General features: G+C 47.7%; 1 protein-coding gene across 1 annotated transcript in view; it reads left to right on the top strand.

Moving 5' to 3' along the window:
• Positions 1 to 4872: 4872 nt before the first annotated feature.
• The window catches only part of MED4 (mediator complex subunit 4), a 28328-nt gene continuing 19535 nt past the window's right edge, over positions 4873 to 13665 (top strand). The window contains exon 1 of the mRNA XM_050951437.1: positions 4873 to 4968. Within this exon, the coding sequence (XP_050807394.1) occupies positions 4892 to 4968 (77 nt within the window). The 5' untranslated portion in view covers positions 4873 to 4891. The remainder of the gene's footprint in view (positions 4969 to 13665) is intronic.

Here is a 13665-nt window from a genome sequence, read left to right as displayed (position 1 = left end):
ATTTGCAAAACTCATAATCTGCTGAATACTATCCTGTTGAAATGGGTGTATCAACATTATATGTGAAGTTATGAGATTCTTCTAGATAACTGTTACTGAAATATTTTGTAAGTCTGGGTAAAGCCAACAAACCAGTTTTTGAGACAAAGACACACTGGTAATCCCAGACAAGTGACAAAGTCAAGTGGGCACTTACTTAAGCAGCCATTCTTCAGCAATGGGGAGATGTAAACAAGAAATTTACATTTCATCCCAGCAGGGCCTTTCTTAGGATTTATGAGGCCTTATGCAGTATTATTAAACTAGTGCCCCTATGTCCTACTGCAGCTGGGGTTCACATATGTATTTTAGATAAGGATAGTCTTTTGAAGGATTTATTTAAAAAAACTATATATCTGAAAATCCAAACATTTAAGGCTAAAGATTAATACTCAGATTGTGCATCTAAAAATCTGTGCAAGGATTTTTTAGAGATGTGATTTTATAATCTTCAGCAACACACTAATTAAATATTTTTAAAGCAAATTTTAAACTAAGGTCCAGTAGACTAACATGTTCTGAGTAAATATTACAGTAATGCACAACTGTTTCTGTCAGTAAATTCAGAAATTGATAGTATATACCTCGGGGTTGGCAAATGCCTGTCAAATTGCTTCATTACCACTTGAATGGCTCTTTAACAGTTTCAATGTTACGCTAATAGGTCTGACAGGCTGGGAAGCTTTTTCACTTTTAAGTACTAGATCCCCTCCAGAGGAAGACTCACCAGGCTGCAGCAGCCAGCTGTGATGGGAGCCTGCAGGAAGGGTCAGAACAGGGATAGGAAGAAGTGGAAGGGGGGACACTAAGACCCAGGGGTGCCCCAAATTTTCAGGTGCCCTACACAGCCGCGTATGCCTAAGGATGGCCCTGCATCCCAGATCCTGTTGGAACCTCAGATACACAGGCGCCTGTTTGCCTACACCATGGCGAAGGGTAATTCTCAAAGAGAGGAGGAGGAAGATGATATAAAAATAAGGGTATGTCCATGTGTACAGTGCTGCAGCAGGGCAGCTGTACCAATACAACTGTGTTACTGCCTGTGGTGAAGACACTCTATGCCAATGGGGGAAAGCTCTCCCATCGGCTTAAAAAAACCCACCTCTGCAAGTGGCATAAGCTCTGTCAGTGGGAGAAACTCTCCCACGAACACAGCGCTGAGCACACGAGTGCTTATGTCGGTGAATGTACGTAAAGCTGTGGTTGTCCTTGTTGTCCCTGGCATGGAGTGGCTGGGGTAAGGATATGCAGGACCAGCGCCAGGGTTTCTCGTGCCCTAGGCGCACGGCCATTTCACCGCCCCCCGCGCTGATCCTGCGGCTCCGGTGGAGCTGCCGCAGGCATGCCTGTGGAGGGTCCGTTGGTCCGTGGCTCTGGTGGAGCTGCTGCAGGCATGCCTGCAGGAGGTCCACCGGAGCCGCAGGAGCAGCCGACCGTCTGCAGGCATGACTGCGGCAGCTCCACTGGAGCCGTGGACCAATGGACCCTCCGCAGAAATGCCTGCGGCAGGTCAATCGGAGCAGCCTGCCGCCCCCTCCCCGGCAAAATGCCGCCCCCCCAAATAATCCTGGTTCCCTAGGCGATTGCCTAGGCTGCCTAAATGGTAGCGCCGGCCCTGAGGATATGGCCTGTGATACCACATGGAATTTTGGGGGATGGGGAAGCAGTGTAGGGAGCTAGTAGCACGGAGTTCTCCAAGAACTGCAAAAGGTGGTGAATCTGGGATTTCTGGATAGAAAAGTCAACCGAGGCCTGTGACATTTAGGTTTGTTGCCTGAGAAGACCCATTACGTCCTGGTGCATCTCCCTCTTGTTTTCCTGCTGGGATTCCTGGGCCTTTCTCCTGCTCACCTTTTTCTTCTCTATGCTATCTGCCATATTGGCCCTCCAGGTCCTTTATTCATAGTCTGATGCAGCATTGGCTTACATGATCTCAGTGAACATGTCCTCTATAGTTCTCTTCTTTCTCCTCCTCCTCAGGCTCCAGGTGTGGATAGGGCACCCCTCAAGGCTGCAACGGCAGCAGCTGCTGTTAAAAAACGCATATATTATTGATTTACAGTCACAAAGGGAAAGATACGTTTCAAAACTCCCTTCTCTTATTCCCTTAAAAACTTGTAACAAGACATACTTATTGACACTTCAACTTTGGAATACTTTAGCACAGCACCGATCTCCAGCCCTAGCCCTGGTGAGTATGGCCTGGGCGGGGGGGAAGGAATTTCAGTTGCATGAAACAATAAAATTTCGGTCCATTTTCTATGGGTATTGGGCATGGCACTGAATATTAGCACTATTATGCTATGGGGGTTATGACTGTAGCTGACATCTCATTCCTGAGGGTAATAAAGGCACAGAGAGCTCAGCTGCTACTAGTGTCATGAAGCTGCCTCGGAACAAACACCACTAACCTATTTACTGCAATAGTTCCAGCCGAACTCATTGCAGAGTGGCGTGAGAAACTGTCCTACTGCGGAGGAAGAAATAAGGCAGCCATTCCTAGAACGTTCTGTGAAAGGATTGCAGCATATCTCCACAAATGTTTTATAGAGGATAAAAGGGGCATCCTATGTCCATAAACAAACTCTTCTGCATGCCCTCCTCCTCTGCTTAACCCAACAGGGAAATGAAAAGTACATGTCAGGTCTGCTTCTCCTTGTTTGAGTAAAATAATGAAAAGTCTAAACCAGTGTCTTGACACAGAGCCAGGTGCCATTCTTGAATTTGAGCACTGTAAGGAAAAATGTGTGCACACATTTAGTTGAGGTCCCTTTACCTCATCAGGTCCATCTGTGCTTGGATGGTGCAACTGGCTAGAAAGTGGTGGAGTCTCAATAGGTCCTGGCTTGGGAAATGGCTGGAGCTCCTTGCTGCGTGTCCCCTCCTTCCTTTTTGTTGTTCACAGCATTGATCTCTATCTTAGCTCCTCTGTGGTATCCATGGTGGTCTGAGGAGTCGCCACCAACTATAGCATGCATCTTGTTGTCAAAGTGATAGCTTTGCAGCTCAGCACCAGATCAATTGTAGGCTTCCCTGGTCTTGTGGGATTCCTGGCACAGTTACTATGATTCCACATGGCACTGCTGTTGATCCCTGTAATTCCCCTTCACCTGTATTCCCTGTGCAATTTTTTCATAGCTGTCCATGTGTCTGTAAATGGTCTGTATTTGTGTTTGTGCTACTTCTCTGCATAGGCTTAGGAGATCCAGTATCTTCTGTCTACTTCAGGTAAGAATGCGATTAATGTGTGACATCAGCGTGGTTGGTTGGGCAGCTGCACATAACAAGGGAGTGCTGCTAGGTGTGCAATAAGGAAAAGGCATTTAAAAAATACATGTAGGGGGATGGTGACTTGCCACCTCTGTGACTTCTGTGCAGTGAAATTTAAAGTTGTGAGCAGAGCGGACACTATTGCAGCTACTGGATGACGGTTAGGTTGACACAGTTCATGAGGTCTATACTCATTCTGCAGCGACCTCAATAGATTGACCATGGTTCTATGCTGTCCAAGGAGATTTTTTACTGCACTGCCATAGCGGGGCGCTTACACCGCTGAAGACAAATTTGGGCACAGACACTTGCCCACTCAGGTTGATGCAAGGCAGCTTCCATCACCGTAACTCTGTGGCGTAGCCCAGGCCTGGCACAAGTCTTCATGGGCCAGCTGAGCCATGTTCTCAGGCTTTTCTGTACGACTGCCAGGGTTAGAAAGGCACTTTTTGAAAAGATGGAAGCGGAGCATCTCCTCAGCAGACCCCAAGGGCTGGGTCCTGCAAATCCAGCGGCTGGCACGAAGCCAACAGCACGCATCTACAATCATTTTTCTCTCTCCAGTCGCTGGGTGAAAGCGGCAAAGCCCAGGGGAGCAGCCCTACAAGCAGGGCCGGCTTCAGGCCAATTCGCCCGATTCCTGGGAATCGGGCCCCGCGCCTTAGGTGCCTTTTTAACTTTTTTTACTTACCCCTGCTGCGGTCTACTCCGGGGTCTTCCGTGGGCCTGCTCCCCTGACCAAAGCGCTGGCGGGAGCGCAGCTGCCCCACAGCCCCGCTCTCCCAGCTGCAGCTCCTGCCAGAGCACGGCAAGCCCGCGGCACCGCTGTCCCGGCCCAAACCCCTTGCCCTGCCTGCAGCCAGACCCTACCTTCAGTCAGCCCCTGCCCTGCCACCAACCAGCCCCATGTCCACTGTAACCCTGCACACCTGCTTCAATGAGGGGGCAGGGAGCAGCTGGGACCCCACATGTGCACACCCCCAGGGAGTGGCGGGGACCCACACATGTGCACACCCCCGGGAGTGGCGGGGACCCACACATGAACCGGCAGTCATTAATAAGCAATCAACAGCATATATGATGCACTGTACATAATACATAATTTTATTATTTATATAGTTATGGAAAGTAAATAATACATGGAAAAAATGAAAGGCCTTTTTCACACTTTTTTTTTTAAGTCAACCCTGCCAGGGTCCCCCTGAAAATGTTCACATTGGGCCCCCCACTTCCTAAAGCCGCCCCTGCCCCCAAGCCAAGGGGCCGTGGCTCTGCCACCTCCCCTCACACTGGGCAGCTCAACGCTTCTTCCCGCCTGCTCTGCCGTCTCCCGCCCCCATCCTCGCTGTCTCGCGCTCCTGTCAGGCGGCCCCAGCGCCCCCACCCCAAGGCTGGGAGCCGGGAGGGGAGCGAGGGGCCCGGACAGCGGGGACACCGCGGGAGGTGCGGAAGCCCCGGGGCAGGCGCTGCGGTTCAGACCTCCGCCGCCAGACGGCGCTGTCGCCCGCCTCTGCAGTTCGGCGCGGGGCCTGCTGCCCTCTCGCTGCTGCTGGCCGGGGCGGGTGGCTGCTCGGGCGCGGCGATGGCGGCGGGCGGGGAGCGGAGCAGCACGCGGGACAGGCTGCTGGCGGCGCTGGAGGATCTGGAGCTGCTGGCCAGGTACCCGCGCGCCCCGGGCCGGCCGGACTCGTTAGGGTCGGACTCGCGCCGCCGCGTGCAGGGGCCGGTGGTTCCTGTGCGGCAGGGCAGCGCCGATAGGCCCCGGTGCAGATAGAGGTGGGGGGAGCCCCAGGGATGGGGGCTCTGTCCCGAGGGCGGGGGGCACTGCCCCACAGAGCCAGCAATCCAACTAGATCAGCCAGAGGAAGGGTGCGGGTAACTGAAAGCCCTTTCCCGGGGCATGGGCTTGAAATGTTTCTTTATCTGCTTCCTGTGCCTAAAACTAACATGCAGAATTCTCTGTCAGGTCTGCCTCCAACAGGGGTTCTCAAACTTTTGTACTGGTGACCCCTTTCACATACCAAGTCTCTGAGTGCAACCCCCCCCCCCCAATGAAAAACACTTTTAAATATTTTTAACATCATTATAAATGCTGGAGGCAAAGCAGGGTTTGGGGTGGAGGCTGCCAGCTTGTGACCTCCCATGTAATAACTTCGTTACCCCCCTGAGGGGGTCCCGATCCCCAGTTTGAGAACCCCTGACATAGAATGAAGTCAGTGTCACATGAGCGTCTGTATGCAAACAAATGTTAAACTATGACTTTTTTGGGGGGGGGGGATTGGAATACAGATATGTTATTACCCAAATTACTAGTAAGGTAGCTAGTTAAAAATGAAAATTTTAAACGTGTTGCTCATATAATACTCCAAAGTATGTTAGACACTTTACAGGCATCTAAGGGCTTGTCTACATCAGAAAGTTGCAGCGCTGGTGAGGGAGTTACAGCGCTGCAACTTAGGAGGTGTACACATCTGCAGGGCACCACCAGCGCTGCAACTCCCTGTTTGCAGCGCTGGCCGTACTCCCGTTTTGTCTCGGGTGTAGAGGATCCAGCGCTGGTGATCCAGCGCTGGTAATCAAGTATAGACACTTACCAGCGCTTTTCTTGACCTCCGTGGAATAAGCAGGTATCCCAGCATACCTGAGGAAGCCTCCGGTAATCAAGCTGGTCTCCTTCCCCGGCTTGCTCTCGCGTTCCCCGAACCCCGAGCAAGCAGGTCTCAGTCCCTGCGGTTTGCAGGGTGGTTCCGGGAACGCGAGAGCAAACCGGGGAAGGAGACCAGCTTCGCCGCGGTTTGCTCTCGCGTTCCCCGAACAAGCAGGTCTCCTTCCCTGCGGTTTGCACGGTGGTTCGCGGAACGCGAGAGCAAACCGCGGCGAAGCTGGTCTCCTTTCCCGGTTTGCTCTCGCGTTCCCCGAACCCGAGCAAGCAGGTCTCCTTCCCTCCGGTTTGCAGGGTGGTTCGCGGAACGCGAGAGCAAACCGCGGCGAAGCTGGTCTCCTTCCCCGGTTTGCTCTCGCGTTCCCCGAACCCGAGCAAGCAGGTCTCCTTCCCTCCGGTTTGAAGGGTGGTTCGCGGAACGCGAGAGCAAACCGCGGCGAAGCTGGTCTCCTTCCCCGGTTTGCTCTCGCGTTCCCCGAACCCCGAGCAAGAAGGTCTCCGTCCCTGCGGTTTGCAGGGTGGTTGCGGGAACGCGAGAGCAAACCGGGGAAGGAGACCAGCTTCGCCACGGTTTGCTCTCGCGTTCCGCGAACCCCGAGCAAGCAGGTCTCCTTCCCTGCGGTTTGCAGGGTGGTTCCGGGAACGCGAGAGCAAACCGGGGAAGGAGACCAGCTTCGCCGCGGTTTGCTCTCGCGTTCCGCGAACCACCCTGCAAACCGCAGGGAAGGAGACCTGCTTGCTCGGCGGTTCGGGGAACGCGAGAGCAAAGCGGGGAAGGAGACCAGCTTCGCCGCGGTTTGCTCTCGCGTTCCCCGAACAAGCAGGTCTCCTTCCCTGCGGTTTGCAGGGTGGTTCGCGGAACGCGAGAGCAACCGCGGCGAAGCTGGTCTCCTTTCCCGGTTTGCTCTCGCGTTCCCCGAACCCCCGAGCAAGCAGGTCTCCTTCCCTCCGGTTTGCAGGGTGGTTCGCGGAACGCGAGAGCAACCGCGGCGAAGCTGGTCTCCTTTCCCGGTTTGCTCTCGCGTTCCCCGAACCCCCGAGCAAGCAGGTCTCAGTCCCTCCGGTTTGCAGGGTGGTTCGCGGAACGCGAGAGCAAACCGCGGCGAAGCTGGTCTCCTTCCCCGGTTTGCTCTCGCGTTCCCCGAAACCCCTTGAAGCCGCCCAACAGCGCTGCAGTGTGGCCACATCTAACACCACTTGCAGCGCTGGTTGCTGTAAGTGTGGCCACTCTGCAGCGCTGGCCCTATACAGCTGTACTAATACAGCTGTAACAACCAGCGCTGCAAAATTTTAGATGTAGACATGGCCTAAGACATTTCTTTGATTTGTAGCACTTACAATATATAGACAAGATGTAGACTAAGGACTGAGAGGAAGGGATAGAACAAACTTTTTTTTAACATCTTGTCTATTTTATTGATCCTTGTCCAAAGCCTTTTTGTTTGTTTGTTTTAGTGTTCAAAATACAACTGTCTCCTTTTCTGTTTTGCCTTCCTGTGGCTTGTCTATTCTTTGGAGTAGTGTGCGCATTAATTGGTCTATGTAGACCCTGCTGGTCTGCACTAAAGTTTCCCTAATGTACTTAATGAAGTACAATTTGAAACAAACCCTCAGCAACTCTTTCCTCCATTAACTCACCCATATACTCTTGAAGTTCTTTATTTTTCTTCTATCCACATCCCTCTTCCATGCCACAGAAATTTTTCCCACTTCTTGAGAGATTAATTATTAATTGAAAGTTTGCTGATGCCAAAGGGTTGCAAGTAGTGTCCTTTGATTTAGTTTCTTTCCTTCCAGAGAAGCCGGGGCTTTCTCTAGATTGCCTCCTCAAAGTAAATTGGTAACCTAATGTATTTTCCTGTTTATGTGGATGATTTAATCTTTGCATATTTCTCAGTTGCTAGGGGTATGAAAATACACGGGTCAGTTTCACTTTTGTTTTTAGTCAGTTTCTTTTTCAGTTTATCATATTCTGTCACAATATCTGGGTTGAAAGTATTACAGGGAATGTCCTTGTATAAAACTATGCTTTTCATTTTGTATTTAAACACTTATTTTGGCCTCAGGTTCTATAATTGCTTGCTTTTACAAACCTAAATTTTGGGCAAAAATTTGACCTGAGATAATTGTTTCAGAATAATTTAGCAAACATTTCAAGCAAAAGATACTTTTTTTTATATCAAGACAGACCATTCTGAACTTGTTCACTTCCTGCAAACATTTATTTGAAGTAACAAGGCCCCCATGCTGCAATCTGTGATCTGTCTGGACACATCCTAGCAACCATGTGAAACACATGCCATCAGCTGCACACTTTATGGGAATAAGGGTCTGCCAACATGGATCAGATTGTAGGATCAGAGTCTACATGAAACTATTATACAGAAATTTCCAGCCTGCTTATCTTTAACTACTGCCTCATGCCCTTTATGGAAAAGTTATACTAAACATTTAAAAATGATTCCTACCAAGATCAGATAATGAGTAGGTTCTGTAAAGATGTAATTACAGCGTAATTATTCACACTCTTAAAATGTAAACCAAATTTAAGTTGCTATTTTTAAAAAAAAAGTACTATCCAATACAAAGAATCTGAATAAGCTAATATTTATCTGTTGGGAACTGTGTGGAAATTCAAATTCAGGTTGATGGCAAATAGTCAAAGTGGAGTTTTAAATCAGCCAATGATTGATACAGTGAATGTGAAATGCTCACATGCAAGATAACCGCTTTAGTCTGATCCTTGGTTCATATGCATTGATGCAAATACTACACATTCTTGACCTTTGTTTTCCCATAGATACATATAGAAAGATTGTCGGTTCTGTGGTTAAACTCTTTGAATAAATGTTGTCACTTTCACTTAACATAAAGAAACATGCAAGATGGAGAACTGGCAACATTACATTTCCAGTCAAAATTTGTATATCTTTAAAACTGACTGTGACATACCCCTGGGATGCAATTTGGAACTGTGGGACTGCTGTGCCCCCTTAATTCTCCTCCCTGGGCTGTCTCTTAAAATGCTATGCTAGTGACAAGCAGCAAAACCCCTCCAGGTGCTGGGATCACTGAGCCAGCAACATGCAGGAACACACCCAGCTAATTTGCATGAATGGTTTATAAGCCACTCATGAATTATACAGAGAGAGAGACCAGTAAATCTCCCCAGCCTTGCACCCCAGTGATGTCCCATCTTACACTGCTCAAGACATGCTGTTTAATTAATTTGCCTCTTCGTCAAAGAATAGTGGACATGCACCAGCCTTTGTAATACGAGCAGATTCCCCCAAGTGCTTTAGACAAAGTCACTGATAAGGATAAAACATTAAAATAAGTTTATTAACTACAGAAAGATAGATTGTAAGTGATTATAAGTGTTAGGCACAAAGGTTGGTTAATAAGAAATAAAAATAGAATCACAATCTAAATTCTAACTGTAACAGACTAAGCAAGATTTGAATTAAACAGCTTTTCTCAGCCCATTGGGTGTTCCAGGCAGTTTACAGTTCTTAATACACAGCCTGAATTTGCTTTTCAGCCTGGGACCAATCTCCTCAGTTCAAAGTCTTTGTCCTCTAAATGCTCTTCCAGGTGTTGAGATGGGGGAGGAGGAAGGCCAAATGGTGATGTCATTGACCCTCATTTATACTTTCTTGCCAGGTGCTAGAACAGGGGTGGGCAAACTACAGCCCACAAGCCACGTCCGGCCCATCAGACCTTCTAATTTGTCCCTTGAGTTCCCGCCAGGGAGCAGGGTCGTGGGTTTGCTGTGCTCCAGCGGGGGGTTGGGGGCTTTCTGCGTGGCTCCTGGAAGTAGCAGCATGTTTCCCCTCTGGCTCCTAAGCATAGGGGCAGCCAGGGTCAGGGAGCTCTGCACGCAGCCTCCACCCCAAACCCCACCCCCCACAACTCCCATTGGCTGGGAACCGTGGCCCATGGGAGCTCCAGGGACGGTGCCTGCGGACAGGGCAGCACACAGAGCTACCAGGCTATGCCTCCATGTAGGAGCCAGAGGGAGGACATGCTGCTGCTTCCAGAAAGTGCCACCTGGAGCCAGCACCCCAACCCTCTGCCCCAGCTCTGATCCCCCTCCCACCCTCTGAACGTCTCGGTCTCAGCCCAGAGCACCCTCCTGCACCCCAAACACCTCATCCTCAGCTCCACCCCAGAGCCTGCACCGCCAACTGGAGCCCTCAACCCCCCCGTGCCCCTGCTCTAGCCCTGATCCCCCTCCAAACCCCTCAATCCCAGCCCGGAGCACCCTCCTACACCCCAAACACCTCATCCTCAACCCCACCCCAGAGCCTGCACCACCAGCTGGAGCCCTCCTCCCACACTTTGAACTCCTCATTTCTGGCTCCACACCAGAGCTCTCAACCCCCTTCCGCACCCCAACTCCCAATTTTGTAAGCCTTCATGGCTTGCCATACAATTTCTATACCCAGATGTGGCCCTCAGAAAGTTTGCCCACCCATCTGCTAGAAAGATACTTACTGTGATGTGGGGGTTCAGTAGCACCTGTTGTGTACATACCCTCTCTGAAGAGTGTCTGAGAGAGTGGATTCTTGATGGGCCATCAACACATCAGGCTGGCCTCATGCAAATCTGTCTTGTCAGTGTTAATTGCTCTTTTGTTGCCACTGAAAGACTAGCTGTGAGCGTTTTCAGCTCATCACATACTTCAGTAAGAAGCATATAGCAATACTGCATAACTTCACATACAATGATAGAACATGCAATTCAACAGGATATTAATGTTCAGTAGATCAAGACTTTTTAAATGATACCTCACAAAGCCGTGCATTGTACAAAGCATACTATAATCATATCACAGTGGTGAATACGGGGATTCCAGGGTGCTATTTTGAGATACTGATTGTTACATTTACTCTCTTGATTTCTATTACTGTAGATGAAAGGCTGGGTTCTTTCTTCATTTGTTTCATTGCTGAAATTTTCATCCTATGTATTTCTAATTGAAGGGTCAGTTAGTTCACTGCTAACATTACCTGTGTGCAAGTTATTTACATCTGAATTGACATCTCATAAATGTGAGCTGCAACCCCAGATCATTTCCAAATAGAATTGTGTGTCTCTTGAAAATCTTGCTTCTCAGTGATCTGCTGAAGAACTGACTTAGGCTGTGTCTACACTGCCACTTTCAGCACTAAAACTTTAGTCATTTAGGGCTGTGAAAAAACGCCCCCCCGAGGGACAAAAGTTTTCGCACTGAAAAGTGCCAATATAGACAGCGTTTATTGCTGGGAGCCATGCTCCCGGCAATAAAGCTAGCACTGCTTATTTGGGGTGGGTGTTTTTTTTTTATTGCCAGGAGAGCTCTCCCCCAGAAATAAAGCGTGTCTACACTGCCCCCGCGGCTGCACTGTAATGTGGGCAGTGTAGACATACCCTTAGAATAACCCAGTCTCTGAAAGCCCGAGAAGTGTTACCAAATGGTTTTGAAATAAATGTGTATCTGAACATGAAATAGTTAACTGAAGTGCCTCCATAACTTTCAGAAGGACTGATATTATCTGTCACTATTAGTTTAAAACTAGTTGTGCTAGAAATACTGTCCCAGTCTATTATTTCTTCTCAGTTTAAGCTTGTTCATAGCTCAGTGGTTTGAGCATTGGCCTGCTAAACCCAGGGTTGTGAGTTCAGTCCTTGAGGGGGGCATTTAGGGATTTGGGGCAAAAATCCATCTGGGGATTGGTCCTGCTTTGAGCAGGGGGTTGGACTAGATGACTTCCTGAGGTCCCTTCCAACCCTGATATTCTGTGAACAATAGTGTGGAGTCCATTTGATTTCTTGTCTTCCACCGTTGTTCTTTAAGATGACTAATTTGAAAATTTTGGAGCCTGGTTGCTGTTCGTTCATCTTTTCTCTGAAGAAAGCTGAGATATGAGCCCATGCCTTGTTTTTCCCCTGGTCCTTCCATAGGTCTGTTGTAATGACCTTTGTGACTATGGCCTTCAGATATAGCACTCTCCTGGCTCTGTAATGGTGAATAGTTTTGAATGGATCTTAATCTTTGAATAGCTACTCTCTTGCTTACCCTCCTCAGTGGGTAACTTATTGTTCTATTCCTATGGAATTGTACAGATGTAATTCTTTCTTGCACTTCCCTATCTTGTGTAAAATTAAGGGTAGTGCTAGTGCAAGAATCATTGCATATGATAGTTTCTGGTCTTATTACTCCCCTTGCTTCTCTGTTCCTGAGCCTGCCACCACTTATCAATATAGCTTTATTGCTCATATCTCTTGAGGTCCCACTTCCGGTTTGTTTGGACACTGGACTGTCTCTGGCCTTTGTCTGTGGTCCTGCAGGATTTCTGTTAGTACCCAAACTTGATATGCCTGCATATGCTTCATGAAGAGCTTCAGATGTTGTGTATTGTGTTAATTTCAAGTCTAAATGTAAAAGGTAACATTTCATATGTGATGACGAGTATTTATCCATGCAAATAGAGAATTCACTTAAGCTTTCCTTTAGAAGCTCAGAATCTTTAAAATCTCTCTCCCATTTTCTCTGTTCAGCAGGATTTGTTAGTGACATTTAGACTGCTCTAACTCTCCTCTGTCCTTTTTCCAGGAACACCAAGAATGTTTGTTTCTCCTTAATATGTTGTCATCATCACTGAGCTTGGTAACAAATTGGTAATAGGACTCTTCTCTGTTGAGATGGTCCTGTGCTATGATTTTGGGTACTGTGGTGTTCTTTATTTTTCCTTCAATTAACCTTTTTTTTTTTTTTTTTAGTGAATTCATATGTGCCTCTTAATGTATTTTCTGAAAGTCTTTCATCTCTCCAAGTGGCATAGTAAATCAGATTAGGACACTTCTCTGCCAGCTAGGAACAGAGGGAGTCCATGTAGTTTGGCTTGGAGTTAAAAAACACTTACAAATAAGTGAGACATGGATCTATAACATCTCCTGCTAATATGCCATCCAACTAGTTACTCAGCTTTTAAGTCCGTCCTACCTACCTTTTATATACTGCTGTTGATCTGCTGCAGTCTGGGGGGGGCTGAAGTATAAAATATGTTTGTTCTTTTAGCCATTCAGAGCTACTAGTTCTTTGAATGTAGAATCCTTTATTTTTATAAATAAGCTGATTTCTGATTTTTTAATTCAATTCAAATAATCAAGAGAGTTAGTCTCCAGAGTCGTTTTTTTACTGGAAATGTAATGTTACCAGTTCTTCATCTTGCACATTTCTTTTTGTTAAGTAAAGGTGACAACATTTATTCAAGGGATTTATTCACAGAATAGATTGACAAACTTTCTACGTAGATCTGTGAGATGAGGAGTCAATTTTTTGTTCAGTTTATTAAACTTTTTGATTTTGGTACGGTTTGTTTAAGAGAAACTTTATTGCCAAGTTCTTTGTTGACTTACCCTATGCAAATCCATTGGAGGTAGGATGTATAAATAGTATAGAATTTGGCCTTCTTTCAAGGTTACTTCAAAGCTTTTAAAGGTTCCATCAACACACTTGTGTAAATTCATTGAAGGAAATGGGGTTGCACAGATTTGACTGACAGAACCTGGGTTCCTTTCTTCTGACACTCAGTTTGACCCTGAATTTAGGTTGATTGTGTAGACTTGGTAGTCTCAGTCACGGACCGAGGACCTTTGGTATGAAAATAGAGAGCTATTAAACATGGATTTCACCTTAAATACAAACG

Source organism: Gopherus flavomarginatus, chromosome 1 (genome assembly GCF_025201925.1).
Source record: "Gopherus flavomarginatus isolate rGopFla2 chromosome 1, rGopFla2.mat.asm, whole genome shotgun sequence".
Classification (NCBI taxonomy): domain Eukaryota; kingdom Metazoa; phylum Chordata; order Testudines; family Testudinidae; genus Gopherus; species Gopherus flavomarginatus.
This window is presented reverse-complemented; position numbering and strand designations above follow the sequence as displayed.